At 33.1% G+C, this 21755-nt stretch overlaps 1 protein-coding gene across 2 annotated transcripts; it reads left to right on the forward strand.

Annotated features, from left to right (window-relative positions):
- The first annotated feature begins 937 nt into the window (after nucleotides 1–937).
- Nucleotides 938–20665, forward strand: LOC110104446 (probable sulfate transporter 4.2). 2 transcript variants are annotated; one of them, XM_020833558.2, is made up of 18 exons: nucleotides 938–1004; nucleotides 1089–1512; nucleotides 4388–4436; nucleotides 4543–4744; nucleotides 5487–5655; nucleotides 8980–9045; nucleotides 9129–9236; nucleotides 9824–9931; nucleotides 10020–10085; nucleotides 15556–15616; nucleotides 15729–15856; nucleotides 16425–16487; nucleotides 16876–16992; nucleotides 18293–18344; nucleotides 19117–19255; nucleotides 19587–19675; nucleotides 19848–19924; nucleotides 20052–20665. In XM_020833558.2, exons 1-18 carry the CDS (start codon nucleotides 997–999, stop codon nucleotides 20316–20318), a joined length of 2193 nt encoding a protein of 730 aa, XP_020689217.1. In that variant the 5' UTR covers nucleotides 938–996; the 3' UTR covers nucleotides 20319–20665. The 2 variants fall into 2 exon arrangements, with proteins under 2 accessions (XP_020689217.1, XP_020689218.1); XM_020833559.2 differs by having other exon boundaries at nucleotides 16446–16487.
- The last annotated feature ends 1090 nt before the right edge of the window (nucleotides 20666–21755 follow it).

The following is a 21755-nucleotide window of genomic DNA, read 5'->3' on the forward strand; positions in this document are numbered from 1 at the left end:
GTTGGATATTTTGACTTTAATGGACCTTAACATAGTCATGTTAGGGGACACTAAATCACATTGAGCTCTAGCTTTGTTTAAATCACATTTAGGGTGGTATTTGACATCGTAGAACTTGGTGACACCAAAATCCCTTAGGTTTAACCCAAGTCATAGGTGATTGAAAATAATTTGTTAAACCTTGACCTCTAACAATATTGTTGACCCTCTTTTGGGAGCAAATCAAACTTGAATATAACATTGATTATCTTGGTTCAAATTCCAATCTAGAGGACAAGGCTTAACCATGGAACCTTTATTGATCTTTCACCCATTGAGCTCTTATTTGAGCTAAACATTTATCAAACTTCAAATAATAATAATAATAATAATAATAATAATAATATGATGATGGATCACTATTCAAGTACTATCTTATCGAAATCTCGTTCTTTAAAGACGATTTATTCATCGACAAATATGAGCTAGGGTTGCTCAAGTTGACATGATACAAGAAGATGATCAAATGATACACTCATGCATTGATAATAGAAGCACTTGAAGGGAAGGCCTATTATAATCGAGTTTGATGGGCAAATTCACCTTGAAACATTCGAGTTCATCTATTTTAAGACCTTTCATTAATCCATTTCTATTTTTTTCAATGTTTACAAACTCGTAATAATTTATAAATTCTTAGTTCTAATACATAAACTTTCATGATATTCAAAAAAAATTCTTATATTGTGGGATAAAGATTTGATGTTGTTGTTGATTTCATCTCCAAGTTAAATTATACACTTCTAGTATACTTTGAGTTTATGATTCAAATAATTTATATTAAGCAAATAGTCTCCAAATTTGTTGATTTTTTTATATGCATTCTTTATTTTTATTTTGAAGTTAAATTAAAAATTGCAGCTCGCTGCATATTTCAACAAAACATTTTAAACTTTATACGTCACTCTGCACCTTTCAAAGACGGAACGCAACTGGTCAGCCATTGCATCCACATGCATGCGCTGGTGAGACAAAAAACAAAACAACTGGAAGCGGCCGTATCTTGAGACGTAACTTAATTTAACTAATCGATTGGCTCTCTGCTTCAGGTCGATTTCTTGGGTCTCTTCGTCGGTGTCGAACTTTCTTTTCTTCTTTTCCTCCGGCGGCGAAGGGAGCTTGAACTTAGGCGGCCCACCGCCGTCACGGTGCAGGACGCTTCGCTTCTATCTGTCGCAGCCCTTGATGGAGATCTCCTACGCAACGTCAAGCATCGTCGATGCTGTTTCGGATGCCTCTGGAGAACGGCCGGTGAAGGTATTGCCGCTGTTACATCCATCGTTGTCGTCCTTTCGGCGGCCGTCGGCACCTTTCCTCAGCCGGTGGGTTTCAAGGCTCCGGGAGATGTCGTCGTTGGAATGGATGGAGCTCTTTCTTCCCTGCACTCGGTGGATTCGGACCTATAACTGGAGGGAGTTTCTCCAGGCCGATCTTATGGCAGGGGTCACCGTCGGAATCATGCTTGTTCCTCAGGTGCGGAGTTCTCTTAAATCCCTTCTATTCTTTTCATATTCATTTAAGCGGTAAAAGCTGATGTACTTGAAGAAATTATTGTGAAATTCCTTTTCTAGATTTATACCTAGTTTCCATGCACGCGTTTTAATTTCCAAATATTTTCTTTCTTTGATTCATTAAGGCTGGGATTCTGTTGGTCGGGCATTATAGGATGAGCATCCTGGTTAAAGATGGAAATAGGGCAAGGGTTCTAAAAACTTGTAAAATAGAATTTTGGGCATTTTACATTCTACCATTTTGATAAATCCCATTTAAATCCTAGCTTTGGCTAAATCCAGAATTTTTTAAAATGTGCCATTCATTAGATTTAAGTATATTTCCCTCTCACAAATCATAATTCTTGAAACAAATAGGCAAACAAATTATCAGGATTTATGAAGATTTTACAATTGTCATTCTAAATTAGTTTGTAAGTTTTGATCCTCTCCAATGTTTAAAATTGCGCAAATAGGTATTGAGGTATTTTTTGTTCATGAGGCGAGGCGTCAAGGTGTTTCGATGCGTAACCCTCAAAATAAAATATTTCGTTAATTACAAATAAATCTTAAAAATAAATTTTTATAGAATACCTAAATAATATGTTAAAAGATGATAAATTATCTTTCTATTGAACTATGAAGTAACACAATGACATATGAAATAAAAAATTGCACTAGACACAAAGTGCTTAGTGATGAATTGCATGAAATATAATTGAAATACAAATATTATATGAGCAAAAAATTATTAAATATAGAATATGCATAAAGGTATCATATAACATTAAGTTCAACTTTAAATTCTTTATTTCTTGGCTCTCTACTTATCTATATTTAATTTCTAAAAAAGGCTGTAAAGTTGGCAACAATTAGAAAATCATATGTATTGTCATTACTAAGAGGATATTTATTTGAGTCGTCATTATAACAAATTGATTTCTCCACTGTCTTGTCCTGTGGAGTCCAATGCCTCCCAATATGCTTCTTCTTCATTTATTGCAGGCATCTTACTCTTTCATAAATGTATTTTAATAATATAAAGATGAGATTAATACTCCAAAAATTTTAGAGGTGGTGGGGTGTGTGGCTTTCAAGTGATCCTTGACGATGGTTATGATGGTGGTGGCTGTGGCGAAGGCGACGGGCTGGAGGTTGAGAGGAAATTGCTACAACTTGGGGGTGCACGAAGTGTGATTTGTTCAGGTTAGGCGTAAGCCTCATGTCAGTGAGGCGAGGCGAGCCTCAAGGCGTGCCTCATAAAAGAAACTCGAGGCGTAAACCTCGAGGCATTTTTCACTGGAATTGTGCAAAGGCGGTCCTCAAGGCGAGCCTCATATTCCGCAATTTTAAACAATGATCCTCTCAAGATTACTAAATTTGAATTTATAGGATCTATTAAATCCTGCTTGAGTTGAATTTTACTTATAGCCATACAACTTTTAAAATGATTAAATTAATGAATGATTAAATTAACGGGATAATTAGAGTAATATTATTTAAGATATAATATAGATTAATCACAGGACACAATGGATAAAAGAATTCATATAGCCAACCCCACGTAGTGGGACAAAGGCTTGATATTGTTGTTGTATAGAATATAGATTAAGGTGGTTTTAATATGCACAAGTGCAAAGAGGAGGATAGAAAATGAATTATTAAACAACCAGATAAAATTTATGTTGAAGAATTAGAAAAGAAATACTGGTAAACCTAAAGTAATGTTAGTAGAAGTTGTTTAATGTGATTTGTGAAGCATAGATTTGTTATGTATGGAATGTGGTTGTGTTGATCAATTTGGTAGTTCTGTTATCTCGGATCTCAAAGTTTGTCGTGTTTATTGGGGGTGCGAGGGGTTTACGTAAAAAATTTTTTCCTTGCAATGCCTCTGTGCTTTATTACCCGAGGGCCCTAGCGCTATGTTCCCGAGTGCCGCAGCGCTGAACGACAAAGAGTAGAGCGCCGCAGCGGTGCAAGACATAGGCCTGAGCGCTGCAGCGCCCTAAATTGGCGCTACAGCGCTGCGAGATAGATTGGACGGTTTTCTTTCTTATTTTCTGAAGGGTTGTGTCCCTTGGAGTTATTTTACTTGGCTTTCTCTTGTATTTTCAATTATGACAAGTGTGAAAATGGTGCATATGAGAAGAGAAGCAAGTAGAGGGTGAGAGAGAAGAAATATTTGTACTTATTTCTCCCAATTTTCACAGTGGATTTCTTGGTGTGGTGTGGCTTCGTAATTTTTTTCCTATTTTGAATTTTTCCACGTTAAATCCTGGTGTCCTTTACTTTTCCGCTGCTTTTACTTTCTTGCTTGTTTCGTCATTGTGGTGTTTTACTCCTCATCATCTCATCCCAACAAGATTTTTATATTTTAGGCAACACTTAATTGTAAGCAGTGGAAAATATGGATTAAGATAGTTGACTCTGAAATAGTTAAGATAAAGTTAATGATGATGATAATGAGTATCCTGGTTTGTTAGTTATGTGGTAGGAAATCGTTTGAAAAACATTTACACAAAGTCTTGCTCTAAACAAAAAAATATGGTGAGGATTCCAAAATGTAATCTGAACTACTTGGATAAAATTGATGATAATTTGCACAGAAAAGTATGATGGAAGAAACCAGGCATGTAAGCAAAATTGCACCAACTTTATGTCATGATTCTTAATTCAAATCTAATAGTATATATCTCACATTTATCTTTGTTGATGACAATTGAACTAAATCCTTTTTCTCATCCGAGATTCTTAGTTCTGGATGCATTACTCAAGTTATATTGATAGATCTAGCGTTTTTTTTTTTAAATTTTGGTAATTAAGTTCATTAATATTTTTTTTCTTGTGAGAAATGTCAGGCAATGTCATATGCGAAGTTAGCAGGGCTTCATCCAATTTATGGACTTTGTGAGTGGTGCTCTTGAAGTGCGCTCTTTTTTAGTTTAAGTGTGATGATGCGTTGTTGCGTGAATTTTTTTCATGTTTTAATGCTGATGAGTATTATTGCCAACAGATTCTAGCTTTGTTCCAATCTTTGTCTATTCAATATTTGGTTCATCACGACAACTTGCGATTGGTCCGGTGGCTTTAGTGTCACTTTTGGTCTCCAATGTCCTGAGCAAAATAGTAGATTCTTCTGACAAGCTATACACAGAACTTGCAATCCTATTGGCCTTCATGGTTGGTGTGCTGGAATGTCTCATGGGATTATTTAGGTACTCGATCCTTTCTATCAAGTCCTACATTATAGGTGTCAAATTTTTTATTTTAAGAACTTAATATGACGTCTTATTAAATATTGTGTGCAGAAATGGCTTTGAGCTCTCTTTGGTTGGATTTTTTGTCAAATTATTATTAAATCAGCTGTTGATCTACTTCACAGATTTTACCTGTTGTAATGGTTTACGATTGTTTAGGAATGATTAAATGTCATTGTTTTTTTTTTTTTTTTTTAACATGGCTTATCGATTCGAGTATTAGTTATAACTGTCTGGCTGCAATTGTATTTTGTATGCTATCAAAGTGTCGGCCTAGAGTAATCATAGAGTTATCATGACGAGGAACCGCCAGATGTAAATCAAATAAATTTATTGAATGCAATCCCTCCAAAATGTTAATGGTGCTTATACATGTAACTTTTTCTCTTCTATGTTGAGTGAGCTTACTCTGCAGTTCTTGATATCAGGATGCTTAACAATGTTGCACATGCTACTTCTGTTTACTTTTAATGATTTACAACTTTCATAATTATGGGAACCTGAATGCAGAACCATTATATTGTAGATTTTAAATCTTGTTACACAAATGTTATCCTCATGAACAAGTTTTCGACTGTTATTTTTGTACCATATGATGCAAAGGTTGATGGAATTTTCAGATCAACCACATTTAATTTAATGTGATTTTTAGATGTATTCTTTGATATGGTTTTTCTAAGCAATTGCAATATATCTTCAGGCTTGGATGGCTGATTCGTTTTATCAGCCATTCTGTAATATCTGGCTTCACTACTGCCTCAGCCATTGTGATTGCACTATCTCAAGCCAAGTACTTCTTAGGGTACAACATAGAAAGAAGCAGCAAAATTGTTCCTCTTATTCGCAGCATAATTGCTGGAGCTAGTGATGTATGACTCAGATCCTGGTGATAATTTAATTGCATAATGTTTCTTAATATGCTTATGTAATTTTTTTACAAGGTTTTTAACTTGAAAACATTAACTTTTATTTAGTCATATTTGGTTATGGTGTTTTGCGTTACTTGTGAAACAAGTGAGCAATAAACTTCATTTGCAGGTCAAAATAATGCTATAGATTAATTGGCAATTACGGAAAAACTCTAGAATGATAATTTTCCCATTTTATAAATCATTTCTTAGTTTTCCTTCTGGATATTATCAGTTACATCTACAATTTTTGTGGGTGCATATTTTTTTTTAATTTAATTTTCTTCCGTGGTTCTTTAACTAATCATTTTCTGAAGTGCATAGTTATGATGTGAGCCATGAAACTTTGGAAGCCTGCTAAAACAAAAATGTTGCGTCTTAAAGGAAGCTGCACCAGAAGGTTTGAAATCCTTTCCAGGTATCCATACTTGATTTGGGCCTGGATACTTGACTAAGATTAAAAATTGAAGCTATCCATCATAGGTCAACCTGTAATTGTTAGCTTAGGTCTTTAGAGATAATATTGGGTATTTTTTCCATTTCCAGATTCTAGTAACGTATGCATATACTTCTAATTTCTCGACAAAAAAATTATACTATATGTCTGCTCTTAGAACTTTCTCCAAAACTACCATTCTCTGGTTTTAAGGTTACCAAATGCTGTGCTAAAATGATAGTGAAATAACAATGCGACTAAGATGAAGGATAAATTTTAGGCCTTTTTTATCATATAAATTTTATTTACACCACCAACTTGTATATAAAAATGCTGAAAGTTTTTTAGGAAAGATAAAGCCAAGTAAACTTTACTTATTGATACTGGACACTATGATATATTGATAATGAAAGAATTTTATTCGGAAAGGGGAGCAGCTCAAATTATTATTCTTGATCTAATAAGTTTGTTGTGATCCACAGCTAATTCAGTGGGGTTCAAAATATGCTTGAGAGGTTATATTAATTAATCAGAAATCATTTCCCTTAGCATAAAGATTTAAGAAAACATACTTTTGTTGAATTAAACATAAAGTTTTAGAAAGAGCGACAATGTTTGATAAGATTTTATCTCCTATGAGCCATATGATCACTTGATTGCCTGTACAAGCCTTGTCATTGGCTATTGGTTGTGGGTTGGGGGGCGGGAGGGGAGGCAAATACTCTGCTAATTGGTTTTACAATGATTGTTTCAGCTTTAAAAGTATTGCTCTAATGAGATGTAAGTTAATATGGGAAGCACTTTGTTATACATCAAATTATTCATGACGGTCAGTATGAATTTCTCCTTATTTTTTTTCTCCTTCTACCTTTTTACAACTTCAGAGTCAAGTTCTATTGCAATGGACAGTAAAGTTCCGTATGATACCACATGAGAAAATTTTGCAGCCCTCTTTTTGTATTTTCCTTCTCTAAACCTTGAGGACAAGATTTTTTTTCATGTTGATGGAGGGTTATACTTTACCATATTGTATTGGATCCGAAAATCGTACAATTGAGATGCGAAACATGGACTACAAACATGGTGGGACAACCAAAAACATATTTTTCTCAACATAATTGACAAATGTGTCAACATATAAAATAAACACTAGTTTATTTTTTTTATTAGTTTGTTTTAGGTAGACCGGTTCTATGTTGTAAATTTGATCTATCAAAGTATTATAAATACATCTCCTATTGTAAGAAAATATATGAAATGAAAATTTCTAATTTCTTCTATTTTTTTCTCTTCTAGTTTCTTCTTGGAAGTTTACACCTACTCTAAAGGTGCCTCACTTCTTGACGTAGATCAAGAAGTATAGCACACTTCCCATGCTGACTTCATATGAAGGAATCTTGGTACTCTTTGGGGCTACCAAGCATGTATGGCAGTTCTTTTCCCCTAGAAAATCTATGAAGCTATTGATTTTCATGATACTGAAATAAGCTTGTTGACGCCTTGTGTTAGACTTATTGAAATACTATGACTCAATTTCTTTGATAATTCTTTCCTGAACCAAAGGAGTTTGGATCACTTGAACTTTGTTTATAATTAATCAATCAAAATTGAGTTGAAGTACACACTGAAATCATTGATATTGTATGATGGGACTGTGTATCATTTTAGTAGTAATAATGGAATATCGGACTGGAAATAGTAATGAACTGATAAACTTGCATTTATGGTATCACGAGAAGTATGAAGCCTTTAAGCTGATCATTGAGGGTAAGCTCACTGTTGCATATTGTTTGAGGAAAAAATATCTGATGTAGGCAAAATTTCGGGTACCCCTCCCCTGGCCGCTGTTTTTGTCCTTTCGGTCCCTGTTTTCTATTTTTTTAAGGAGTTCCTATTGGTTAAATGTGTGATGCCTTAATGTCCTCCATTAATTACTCTTATCCTTTATTTTCCTATATATACTCGCTGTTTTTTCTGTTGGAAAAAGAAGTTTTTGAGTGATAATTTGTGGAATGTAAAACATGCGGGTTTTCTCTAGCTTGCGAGCTAGCCTCCTTTTTCCTTCCCCTCAATTATTTTGTCTCGGTCTTCTATCTCTTCTTCTCTATTCACGGTTCCCGCCCCATCTATATCTTTCCTCTCGAACATTTTGTAAGTTGAAGGGTGTAGTTGCGTCAATGTGTCATGTTTAGTGTTGATCTATCAAAAGTGCCTTTTAAGTTGTGATCTTGCGTTTATATTTATGTTTTAAGAAAGGAAGATCCGATTCTTTGCAATATTTAATTTTGGTTGCATCAATATCTCATTGCATTAAACCTAGATTGGTTTCTTGCATATTTAGTTCAAAACATACGAAAATTTGGAATTTATGGTAGGAATCAATAAACTTCGATAACTATATTTATGAACTATTGGTTACTTAACTATATGTAAATTGCCATTATCAGCTCTAGGAGATTTGCCGACTCCTTTATGACACAAGTTTAGGAATTTTTCTTGTCTCATATGGTGAAACTAGGTGGGCTCTTCTTGGCCTCTTTGAACACATGTTTACTAAATCAGACGTGTGTTTTTGGGGTTCAGGTAGAGTATTATGGTAATTCAAGTGTTGGTGGAAAAGTGCATTGTAAAAAAAAGGACGGGTAGCTTTCAACTTGTTGGTTTTTTCTATGAATTACTCAGTTCATCTTTCTATTACCTAACAAATAACTTGAGATGTGTATCAGTTGTTTTTATATGCTTACTGAGTGTTTGATAATAATAGTATTTATTTCATTTTCCATGTGTTCAGTTAGTTTTAAAGATGTCATCAATTTTTACTAATTCCACATGACAGTTTCTTTCTTTAGTTCAAATGGCCTCCTTTTGTCATGGGATCTTTCATTCTTGGCATCCTTCTTTTGATGAAGGAGTTGGTAAGAATTTGTATTAAGATATCTATGAACTTAGTTAAAATTCACAAACAGTTGAGCTTAATAGATTTCTTGAAATGGCGCAGGGAAAAACAAAGAAGAATTTAAGGATGCTTAGAGCGGCTGGCCCTTTAACAGCAGTCTTACTGGGGACATCTTTTGTGAAAATCTTTCATCCATCTTCAATTTCGTTGGTGAGATTAACATTATGCTTTGCAGTCGTAATGGCGTGGGAATGACCTAAGAGTCGAGAGATGTTGTTTTTATGCAATTACCCATTTGTTCAACTTCACGCAAAGAAAAATTACAGTATCAAGTATAAAATTATTGCTAACATCAAGTTCAAAAATATTGTATTGGACATATATATAAAATATAAAATAATGGCTATAGGTAGACCAAATTCAGGCACCTGAAGTTAGTTTTAATATAAGCTTGATAAATATTTGCAGATATAAATGAAGTAATTCTTAACCAATTCGGTGGTGAGCATGAATTGTGGAGGGATATAATTGTAAAGTTACCATTTAAAATTCCAATATGAGAGGGGGCAACCTTGGAGAGAGGAGAGAAATAGTTAAGTGGAGAGAAACAAGAAAACTAAGCCAAAAATTATTCCATAAATTGTTTACCTTATCCACCTTATCTTATACTGCAAATCAACTATATTTGAGAAAATTAAGGAGATTTATCATATGCAGGTCTACGTGGCAGTGATGCATTTTTGTAATTTTGAGTCCAGTTTCTCATAAATGACTCATGGATTTATTGGTTTTCCTAGGTTGGTGATGTACCCCAGGGACTGCCAAAATTTTCTGTTCCAAGAGAATTCCAGCATGCAAAATCTTTAATCTCAACAGCAGTTCTCATTACCGGTGTGGCCATCATGGTATAAAATGCCTTGGCTTCTTGATTTATCTCATCAGATCAACCCTTTATTTAATCTCCTTACTATTGTCACTTCTTTTCAATTTTAGGAATCTGTGGGAATTGCTAAAGCACTAGCAGCAAAGCATGGCTATGAATTGGACTCAAATCAAGAAGTAATTCCTTAAACTCTTATGGACCAAGGGATTCATATGTAGATAAAGATATGGATAATTTATGAGCTAATTTGTTGTTCAAAGTTGAGTGTGTTATTAATTAATGCGCTTTATGATAATGATCCATTACTATGTATTCTCTCTTCTCGTGGTGCTTTATCTAATCATCAGTGCACATGTACTGATTTAGAATGTTCATTCAAAGCGTAATATAGACTGCATTCCAAGCAAAATGTGTTGTAAGACAAGTGTTGTCTATCGAATGCTACTTCATCTTATAGAACCATTTTTTTTCACTTAATATGCTTGACTATTTATTGTTTTGTCATTGGACTTGTTATTATCGTTTGAAATTGTTTTTTGGAAAATTTTGTTATTCTAGGTTATATGCAACTGCATGAAGATGAGCATAATAGTGATTGCAATTTTATTTAAACTTCAGTATGGCAGCATAAAGTAGTATATTTGATGTCTTAAATAGATTTAGGTGTTAGGTAAAATGGGAAATTTCAGGTGTTAGATATGCATACATGATAATATTATATTATGCATGTAAATCTCTCAAGAATTCATTCAAACTCTAAATGACCAAAGAGTAAAAATATGCAATCAATCTCAATAGAAAAATAAATAAATAAATTCATTCAAAAATAAAAATAAAAATATTTTGGAATATAAGTTCTTAAAATATATGTTCCCTTAGAGTCAAATTAATGTAATTAATATATATTATGATTCATATGAAGATAAATATTTTATGCATTCAGGAAACTAAATGGGTTGGAGAGAAGGCTAATGCTTGATAGTATTGGATTTAAACTATGGTATTTTGGTAGAAGTCATATTAGAAATGATGTAGGTGTGATTAAAAATAAGAGTTTGAAGGATAATATTATAAAAAATAATAGAATTGAAGATAGAATTATAACTTTAAAAATTGTTGTTGATGTTAAGATTATTAATATTATAAGTTTTTATGCTCTTCAAGTAGATTTAGATGTGTTCAAAATAAAAATTTTAGAATGACTTAAAAGAATTAATATAAAAGATATCTATGAAAGAAATAATTTTTATTGGAGGAGATTTAAATGGACATGTTGGTAGAGAGGTAAATGATTTTAAAAGCATTCATGGTGGCTATGATTTTGGAGCGAATAATACAGGTGGTAAGTCCATGTTTGATTTCTTTTGATTATGATTTTGTAATTGCTAATACCTTATTAAAAAAAATTATTGAGTATATCATCATTTTTAAGAATGGATATAGTAAAACTCAAATTGATTATTTTTATATAAGAAAAATAGATTGTTTCTATTGCAAATATTGTAAAGTTATTATGAGTGAAAGTTTATGTACCCAAAATTGCTTATTAGTTTTGGACGTTAAGATAAAGAGAAAAAAATAAAAAATAAAGTAAAATGTTGTTTATGATTAGATGGAGGATTTTAAAAAATATTAGCAAAAGTATTTTTAAGAGTAAGATTCCAGATCTTAAGATTGTCTATATATGAGGAAGCTAATATTATGTGAAAAAAAGTAGATAGTTATATTAAGAATGTTGCAAAAGATGTGCTTGGAGTATCAAAGAGAAAAGTTCATAATAGTAAACATATTTGGTAATGGAATCAAAATGTGTAAAAAAGTTAAAAAATAAGAAGATTTGTTATAAAAATTGGTTTAAATATAAAAATTTTTATTATTGGAAAATATATAAAGAGACCCGTATGTAGTCTAAGAAAATAATATGTGATGCAAAGATTTTAGCGTTTAATGATTTATATAATAGAGTTGATATTAAGGAGGATGAAAGATATATGTATAAGTTAGCCAAACAAAGAGATAGGAGTAGCAAGGATTTAGTTCAAGTGAAATGTATTAAGGATGAAGATCAAAAAATATTTTTATTAGAAGAGAATATTCAATAAAGGGGGATAAGATATTTTGCTAAATTTTTCAATGAAGATTATGAGAATGTGATTGAATTTTGTGACCTTAGCACCCTAAATGAAAATAAAGATTTTTGTTTTTTTCAACGCACTAGTAAAACCGAAGTTAGAGATATCTTTTGGTAGAGTTTTTAGACTTATTGGGAGATCTCTGTACCTCCTCCATGGTCGCCGACTTCTTGTCGGTTATGTGAATAACCTCTAGCTTATCTGCATCGACAGGCGGTTTTTGCGGAATCGATGACTATCCTTTGTATTGGAGGGTGCTAAGAAAATGAAGTGTGAAAAACTTGTTGGACCTAATGATATTCCAATAGAAGTGTGGAAATGCTTAGGGATGAAGGAATTTCTTAGCTTACTAAACTTTTTAATATTATTTTAAAGATTAAAAAGATGCTAGATGAGTGGAGAATAAGTGTGTTGATTCTTATTTTTAAGAATAAAGGTGATGCACAAGATTGTGTGAATTATAGAGGAATGAAGTTTATGTGTCATACTTTAAAACTATGTGAAAGAGTTGTCACAACCCAACCCGACCATGACAAGTCCTTTCATGTTGAGCTATGATAGGCTAATTCCAAGATTTAGTTTTTGAATTTTTCTAATTCTCTTTCAGTAATTGTTTATAGAAATTACAGATTATAGAGCTAATAAACATCCACATATTGAAAATAAACTTATCAATAAGATTTCTTTCATGCATCAAAACATATATACACTACAGTACATGATCTGCAGAACTGAACTGAATAATAAACTAGTCATGACTATATAAAAATCAAAAGAGAAATACATGTAAACTCTGATTTGATAATGAACCACTAATCAACAGTCTCTTTCTCCTTTCTCGATCCAAAAAAATAAGAAGTAAAATCACAGTAAGCTATACAAACCAAATTTAAAATTTTAAATTATTTTATTAAATTTTGCTGAATAATTAAAAGTAGTTATATGTTGTCTAATACATCACTATACTAAGAAATGCAGTCTAATAACCAACTTACCAGGGATTGTGTAAAATAATATTTTCAGACTTTTATCGTACTATAACACTATTTTTTAGTGTCCATATAATTTTCTATTCAATAAAAATCCCACAAATTTCAAAACCTCTGTTGTAAAATTTTCAGAAAATATTTAAAATGTGCAATCTTAATCTCTATAATATATAAATAAATATGTTGTGAAAGTTTTACCAGTGCAAATGTGTAGTTTTATCCCCGTTTTTTGTTAACATAAACAAAATTTTAATAAAATTTTTTGATAAAATTTATGTATTTTTTAAAATTGAGATAAGCGTGTTGTAACTTGCCTCGAGACGAACAAGTTTTCAAACTGGGCCGATGGATGAAAACAAGTCAAAGTTGTTCAAAATCGTATTTTACTCTTCTCTCTCCTCTCTTTCTTCTCTAATTTCCCCAAGCAGTTCTTTGGTGCCCAAAAATGGAAATGGCTAATGAAAATTTTAATGCCATTTAATATAATTAAGTTAGTGGGATTGATAGTATATTAAATAATTATTCTAATTATTTAATATTAAAATATTAATTTAATCTAAAAATCTTTTAAATCTTCAAATCTAGGAATTCAAAATTTACTAAAAAAATATTCATAAATTAGCTAATCATATCCAGAATATTCTTCTGAAATCAATTTGCAAAACAAATATCTAACAGTCAAAAAAATCCTACTTGTACCGACATGTGTCAATTTTTTAAGAAATTTCACTAGTGCTAAAAAATATAAAAAATTAGGGTAATTAAAGTATTACACTATATATGTTCTGACAAAGATGGATTGTGATTTGAATTTATAATGACTCCTAAAATAATTATTGATTGTTCTAGTTCAAAAACCAAACTTTTTTTAAATTAAGGATTTTTACTAGAGTTATGGAGCATAGGTTGTGGCGTGATACTAATGTTTCTCAAAATTAATTTGGATTCATGTCGAGTATGTCTACTATGGAAGTTATACATTTATTGAGAGGTTTGATGGATAAGTATAGAGAGAATAAGGAGGATTTGCATATGATATTTATTAATTTAGAGAATGCATATAATGAAGTTTCAAGAGAAGTGCTATGGAGAGTTCTAGAGAAGAAACGAGTTAATAATGCTTATATTCAAGTCATTAATGATATGTATGCAGGAGTTGTTACTTGTGTTCAAACACAAGGTTATTTGAAAAAGTATTTTCCAATTTCAGTTGGATTATATCAAGGATCAGCCTTAAGCCCATATCTTTTTGCTTTAGTCATGGATGTTTTCACTGGAAATTTGTTAGAGGTTGTACCCTGTTGTATGTTTTTTGTTGATGATATTCTTTTTGTTGTAAGACTAGAGAGGGACTTGAAGGTAAAATTGAATTATGGATGTCAACTTTAGAGTATAAAGACATTCGTTTGAGTAGAAATAAAATTGAACTTTTAGTAATAATAGATATAGTGGGGGGAATGTGACTTTGGGCGATCAAGTCATTAATATGACTACATGTTTTAGATATCTTGGGTTTATTGTTCAGAGTGATGGTGAAGTAAATGGGGATATTATTAATAGAATTCTAGTTGAATGGTTGAAGTGGATGAATGTATTGGGCTTGTTGTGTGATAGAAAGGTCCCCTCAAACTTTAAATTCTATTAGATGGTGGTAAGACCTGCAATGCTTTATGGTGCAAAATGTTGGCCATTAAAAGAGAAGCATAATATTAAGTTAAGTGTTGCAGAGATGAGGATGCTTAGGTGGATGAGTGGGTTTACTGTTAGAGAAAGGATACAAAATGAGCATATACGTGAAAGGTTGGAGTAGCTCCAGTGGAAGATAAGATTAGAGAGAGTTGTCTTAGATGGTTTGGTCACATAAAACGGCTGCCTTCCAATTACCCGGTTAGGAAAGTAGATGTATTATATTTGATTTATGTTAAGAGAGGTAGAGGTAGATCTAAAAAAGGCTTGGCTAGAAAATATTAGAAATGAACTTTCTTTATTAGATTTAAATGAGAATTTTACTCTTAATAGGACGCAATGGAGAAAAATGATTTATGTAGCCGACCCCACATAGTGTGATAAAGGCTTGATGTTGTTGTTGTTGTAAAAAAAATAAAAAAATATGCCAGGAACAGTAAATTCACCTTAAAAAAATGCACAGGAAGAAAATATAATAACAGATGTTTTTTTTTTTTTAATTTATAATATTCATAAAATATGCTTCGGTAAGGAAGCCATAAGTTCATAAACCTTAAACTGATAAAGCACAGGGTTTTGATACATTATGCAAATCGACAAGAATAACCTTCAATGTTTAAAGAGAAAACTTCAAAACATAAAGCTTCGCCTTCAAAATATTACTTAAAATGTTTTGATGATCTCACTTTGGGATTCATAGAAGCTAGCTTTGAAGGTAGTTTCTTAGAGAATTGATCATATCATATTACAGTTAATTACATGCGACGTTGGAGCTTTGTTTTGAATTCATATGCTGTGGATGTAGATTTTTCATACGTTTATTACTCTGCATTTTACAGCTATTTGGTCTAGGTGTGGCAAACATTTGTGGCTCATTTTTCTATTCGTACCCGACAACTGGTATGAAAGCCTAGAGCCCCAGCAATTCTTGTTAGATTGAAAGTTTTTATTTGTTCGTTGCTGAGAACTCTTAGCTCATCACTAAGATTTATGTTTCCAAAATTGAATGCAGGTTCGTTTTCTAGATCAGCTGTAAATCATGAGAGTGGGGCTAAAACTGGATTATCTGGAATTACAATGGGAATTATTATGGGATGTGCTCTATTGTTTATGACTCCTTTGTTTAGAGATATACCTCAGGTATGGCTGCCTTTTTTAAGTTAAATGGCAACTGAACCCTCGATAAATTGTATCTTTTTAATAATGATTTTTTACTTCAAATTATTAGGAGGTGGGGTATGAAAAATGAGGTTATAGTGCAATGAAAATTCACTTTTTAATTACTTTTTGTTACCTATCCACCAAGAATTCCTTTCTTGACGTACTGCAACTTCTATTCCCACCTCATCCTGTAAGAGATTTCTAACATGGGAGAGGAAGATATTTGAATTGCTCTTCTAGAATTTAGTATCTTAGGTAATTTAACGAGATGAACGTTGATATCAATATGACAGCCAGGTGAATTTATTATTTTTCTATTCCCAAAATACTTCCATCCATACTTCTCTTTCTGTTTCCTTACTTCTAGCATTTTTCTTTTTTTCTCTTATTATTTAGAAGCATTTTTCTTGGATTTCAACAATCAGTGAATTAGATCACAAAGTAAAAGTCGATCAACTTTTTTATGTACATAATTTCTGGTTTCTTCTTCGGCATTCTACTTTCTTATCTTTTAACTTAAAGTGGTGAATTTTTATGCTTAAAATAGATTTGCATGAATCTGTTTCAGTGCGTGCTGGCTGCAATTGTGGTATCTGCTGTGATGGGCCTGGTAAGAACACACAAGTTAGTCCCTGTTTTCTCATCAGCATATTCTGCATGTTGCAGTCTACCATTTGAAGTTATATATTTTTCTTAGTGTACTAATTTGATCTTTGTTCGTGATTGTATTGTAAGTAGCATATGCCCTACTTGGTGGCATTGCTCCCTTTCTTTTGTAACCAAAAATACCTTGCTTGCTTCATCTGATTATTTCACTTCTTTATGACATTTCTTTTTATTTCTTTGTTTCATCAAGGGTCGCTCATCCAGTGTACAATTTGTGCAAAATTTATTGTAGTTGTCTTCAATTTGATTACTCATAACATATGGTAAAATAGATTATGCCTATAGTCCTTTATGGTTCTAATGTTTCATTTTATTCTTTGACATTTTCTTAGGTGGAGCATAAAGAAGCCTTTTTCTTGTGGCGTGTGGATAAGAGAGACTTCTTTCTATGGATTGTCACTTGCTTCACTACTTTAATGTTCGGTATTGAGATCGGAGTCCTTGTTGGAGTAAGCATTCAAAATTTATTAGATATTATTATTGCTTTTGCACGCCACTCTAATATGTTCTTGAATTTCATGGATTTGTTAGTATTTAGCATGTGATTTCTTGTCAGTTCGTGGATATTAACATGTTAGTTTAAGCTCATATCTTGTGTGGTTTCTTTGAAATGAAAAATGAATTTTATTTGAGTTCTACAGGGGATATAACATGCAAAAATATAGCAGAGTTTGAACAGTTTTCCTGTGCTTAGTTGTTGAGATTCTAGTCGTAATCTTTATTGAAGTAGCATCTTATATCTTGGAGCATGTTACCGGCCAACTTCCCATATCTGTTCAACAGTGGTGTGGCACATGTAGTTCCCATCGCGTTTTGTCTGCATGATAATTCAAAGCCTAGGCATAATCATAGAATCTTCCTTGATTCAATTTTAGATACTTCTAATATTTTAAATAGAGAAAGGGAAGCAATCAAAGTTGAAAAGATAGATGATCAACAAACTAATAAGGTTGAATGACATTTTAGGATTCAGCGATATAGAATATTGGAGATAAGTAATGAGGGTTGAAAAGGATCTCTAGGATTGAACAATGAAGGTTGTAAAAGATCAGGAATACAAGCTAATAATATTGAGGAAAGAAAATGAAAATGGAGTAGATTATCCTTCTAAGATGCAGTGGAAGAAGCAAATTTGCTTTAATAATATATGGGAAGATGATTCCTTTCTTTTTCTTATTCAAGTTTACAATAATATTGCATATTTATGCATTGAAATAATCTATGTTAAAAAGGATTTGATCTTTGCCAAAAGCTTTAGCTCAAACATTATATTCTTTGGTTTCTAAGATAGTAGCATGTGGCTTGAAGGAATTCTTTTGCTCTTTATGTGGGTTTAAAATTTGTAATTAGTCTTGTGCCTGAGCACCTTATGTTAAATAAAATATACGAGACATATTTTTATCTTTTAAAGAAATAGGATTAATTCTTCAATTAATCCCTACACATTTAAGATTTTTAGATTTGGAGAAATTTAAAGAAAGAATAAATACATAATGAAAAGAATCAATGCAGATTTTGTACTTTCTAGATTTAGCTATTTTAGACAATGAAAATTTATATGCAGATGTCCAACAATATTAACTTTTTCTAACTATTCTATTTGAAATTTAACCCGTCTAGACTCTTATAAAAAGATTGCATGTTTTCTCATGTTTTTAATTATGAAAATTACTTTTAAAATTTTAATCCATATGTTGTTGCTTAGTGGGCCATATCTAGTTCTTATGATCGAGGCTTTATTTTTTGTAGGTGGCCTTCTCTCTTGCATTTGTCATCCATGAGTCGGCAAATCCACATGTGGGTGAGTTTAATGATTCGAATGGATCACCTCAACAAGTATATTAGCAGCTGGTAGACTCATCTTTAGCATATTCATTTAGATGACTCAATTATCGGAGAAATTATTCCGTGCAGAGTTCAGACGGGAAGAACCGTCCAGACGTACGAGTGTACACACTGTGTACAAATTTGTACACAGTGTTTATCAACTATTTGTACACAGTGTGTACGCTCACAGTCCGGACGGTTATTCCCGTCCGAACTCCGCACGGAATAATTTCTCCAGTTATCAACCGTTTGCCATGCCTACATTCCCATTATCTTCCTCTTAAAAAAAACATTTTGTCCTTCAATTGGTGAACTCTTATTGATTATCTTTGAAAAGGTTATCCTGTCATATACTGTGCTAAACAAGTTTCTGCTGCTATTCAGTACTGATATAACTCCACGAGTACGCATGATATAATGATTTTATTTATTATTTTAATTATATGATGATCTAGTCATAATTTCTTGCATGTGCTGGAATGAATCAAAACATGTTTTTGCTTAAATCGGTTTCAAAAAAAAAAAATTTAAGCCTCTTTTTAAAATTCAATTTCTTCCCTGTGGTTCGTAATATGCTAAATCGGAATATTCCTCATTAACAGATAATTTGAGAGTACTTGATTTCTCATTCGCTTCTGTAAATTGTCTGATCCTTTCGGATGAATGCATTTCTGCCCTTAATATCATCATTCAGAATTGTCACTCTTCATATTCAGCTAGCAGCTAATTTAGGATGAATTGTGCAGCTGTATTAGGGCGACTTCCTGGAACAACAGTTTACAGAAATATTTTGCAGTATCCTGAAGCATATACATATAATGGTATAGTGGTCGTCCGAGTAGATGCACCCATCTATTTTGCAAACACAAGTTATATCAAGGAAAGGTGAGAATTAATCTTAATACAAGGTTTCCATTAAGATTTTGTTTGGGACAACATTTTTACTGCTTCTTAAAGCAGCTTTCTAGCACAAAAATTATAATTTTTGTATAAAAAAGCTGCTTTAAGAAGCAGTAAAAAAGCCATCCCAAACTAAGCCTAAGACTTCGTTTGGGACGGCTTTCTTTGTGCTTCTTAAAACAGTTTTCTAGTATAAAAATTTTAATTTTTGTTTTAGAAAACTGCTTCAAAAAGTAGAAAGAGAGCCGTCCAAAACAAATCCTAAATCTTATTTCCAACTTTTGGTTTCTATATTACTAATCCAATCTATCTTTAGGCTGCGTGAGTATGAAGTTGATATATCGGGAAGCATCAAGAGAGGCCCGGATGTTGAAAGAATTCATTTTGTCATCATTGAGATGTCACGTGAGTTATTACACCTCTTTGTCATCATCGTTAGTCGTTCCCAACTTTTTTTTGAACAATAATAATCAAATAATGAATTCAAGAAATTGCTTTCAATAAAAGTTTCTATGAATCCTTCTAATTCATGCCAGGTGGATCTGAACGATTAGCTAATTGATTTTATTTGTTGCAGCTGTTACATATGTAGATTCAAGCGCCATTCAAGCGCTCAAGGAGTTACATCAAGAGTACAAATCACGTGGCATCCAGGTTAACTTAGCTTAGTTGCTTTTATATATATATATATATATCGCATTCATCTCAAAATAAATTTAAAATTTTTAAGATTACAGCATTGTTGAAGGATCCTAGCCTTTTATTTTTGTTTAATCTGCAGATTATAATAGCTAACCCTAACAGAGAAGTTCACCTCTCTCTTTTCAAATCTGGTCTTCTTGACATTCTTGGTAAAGAATGGTGCTTTGTGAGAGTTCATGATGCTGTACAAGTCTGTCTTCAACGTGTGCAAAAGCTGCATGGATTGGTGCGTAATAACTCAGACCAAACACCCAGGAAGCAATTAAGTTTTCTGCAGAGTCTTTGGAAGCAAGGGGAGGAAGCCAACTCTTACACTGAGCCACTATTGTCTGAGAAGGACGTTTGATTGCCATTTCATTGGCTAAATTTGCGACAAATCTCTGCGCACAATTTTGTTGTTGCCGGAGCATTGTACAATACGGGCATTATTGATGGTAGGGAATAATAATTCTTCTGCAAATAATTGTTCTGCACGTTGTCGGGCCTGTCGGCAACAGATCTGTTTGTTGCTTGTAGATGTGAAATTCCTGTGTGGATATATCAGCCGATTTGTTCAATTATTCATGGATTGATTTGTTGTAATATGTTGATGATAAATTCAGATGGCAACAAAATGTCCCTCATAAGACTATTTATTCTACCGTAAATATTGTACTGAGTTTCCTCACATGATAATAATGAATAATAGTTGCATAATTTCATTCTATCTTAAAATAATTGAGAGTAATATTATAGTGATTATCTCGCTAGAGATGAAATGTTACCGCTGGGAGGATCCAATTGAGGGATAGCATGAGGAAAGACATATCCTTCATATATTGGGACAGCGCACCATCACGAGAATCAAACGCAGTACTTGTATCAAATGAACCAAATATCAATAATAAAGTTATTTCTTGCATGAAAGTAAGCCAAGAATATTTACAAACCTATAATATCACAATTAGCATACAGAGGAAGCCAACTCGCCACGCTTCACAATTTTGCACCGCGCATGACGCTTATGTACGTATGTGCGCAGTCACCCTCCAGTCCCTGCACCATTAATCTAGCTATATGCTGTCCCGCAGCTCTCGCCTAATTCGTACGGGCCGAGTGACCGGGTAATCGACAACCGGCTGACCACAGTCCCGGCTATCTCATACTCTCGCTCAAATCGCACATGCGCAGCGCAATAGCGGTCAAACTCATGTAGCCTCCCACATCTAGTCGAAGCGCTTGAACTAGTTGTAGCCTTGGCGCCAAACTTGCATCAAGCGCGTTCACAACCCGTATCCGAGTTTTTCGCGGGTCAGGTCGAGTCAACTCAGTAAACCGCTAGGTGGGGCCCAGGTTGAAAATCCTAACCCATTTGTAAAATCAGATCGGATTAGGATTAATCCATTTTGGTCCAGGTCAATTCCGGTTAAACCCAAATCCAACCCGTTGATACGCCCCGCCTTAATCTTCCCGCCTATCATTCCATTTCGCTTTTGTGATCGCGGGAAATCCTTCGAGCATCCATTCCCCAGATGTCTCTTCCCCATAGCCTTGAGGAAGAGCTACCGACAGTGGACAATAGTTTTCAGCGATTCGGTGCCTCCCATGGCATTTTCTCGGGTATAATTCCGTTCGCTTACCCCTTTCGGCCATTATTTTGCCCTAGTTTCCATCCATTCTTCTTTCAGTTGTTACTTAGCTGGAAGACATGTGGAAAGTAATTTATTGCTATAGATTCGTATTTGTATTTTGTTATTATTTAAGGTTTCACATGAGTCTAGGTTTAAAGCATCGAAAAACGCAA

Source organism: Dendrobium catenatum, unplaced genomic scaffold, assembly GCF_001605985.2.
Source record: "Dendrobium catenatum unplaced genomic scaffold, ASM160598v2 fragScaff_scaffold_80, whole genome shotgun sequence".
Lineage (NCBI taxonomy): Eukaryota > Viridiplantae > Streptophyta > Magnoliopsida > Asparagales > Orchidaceae > Dendrobium > Dendrobium catenatum.

Coding starts and splice junctions, on each gene's coding strand:
- LOC110104446 (XM_020833558.2), top strand. Junction 15,617..15,728: donor CTATTCGTACCCGACAACTG/GTATGAAAGCCT, acceptor AATTGAATGCAG/GTTCGTTTTCTAGATCAGCT. Junction 19,676..19,847: donor TGTCATCATTGAGATGTCAC/GTGAGTTATTAC, acceptor TATTTGTTGCAG/CTGTTACATATGTAGATTCA.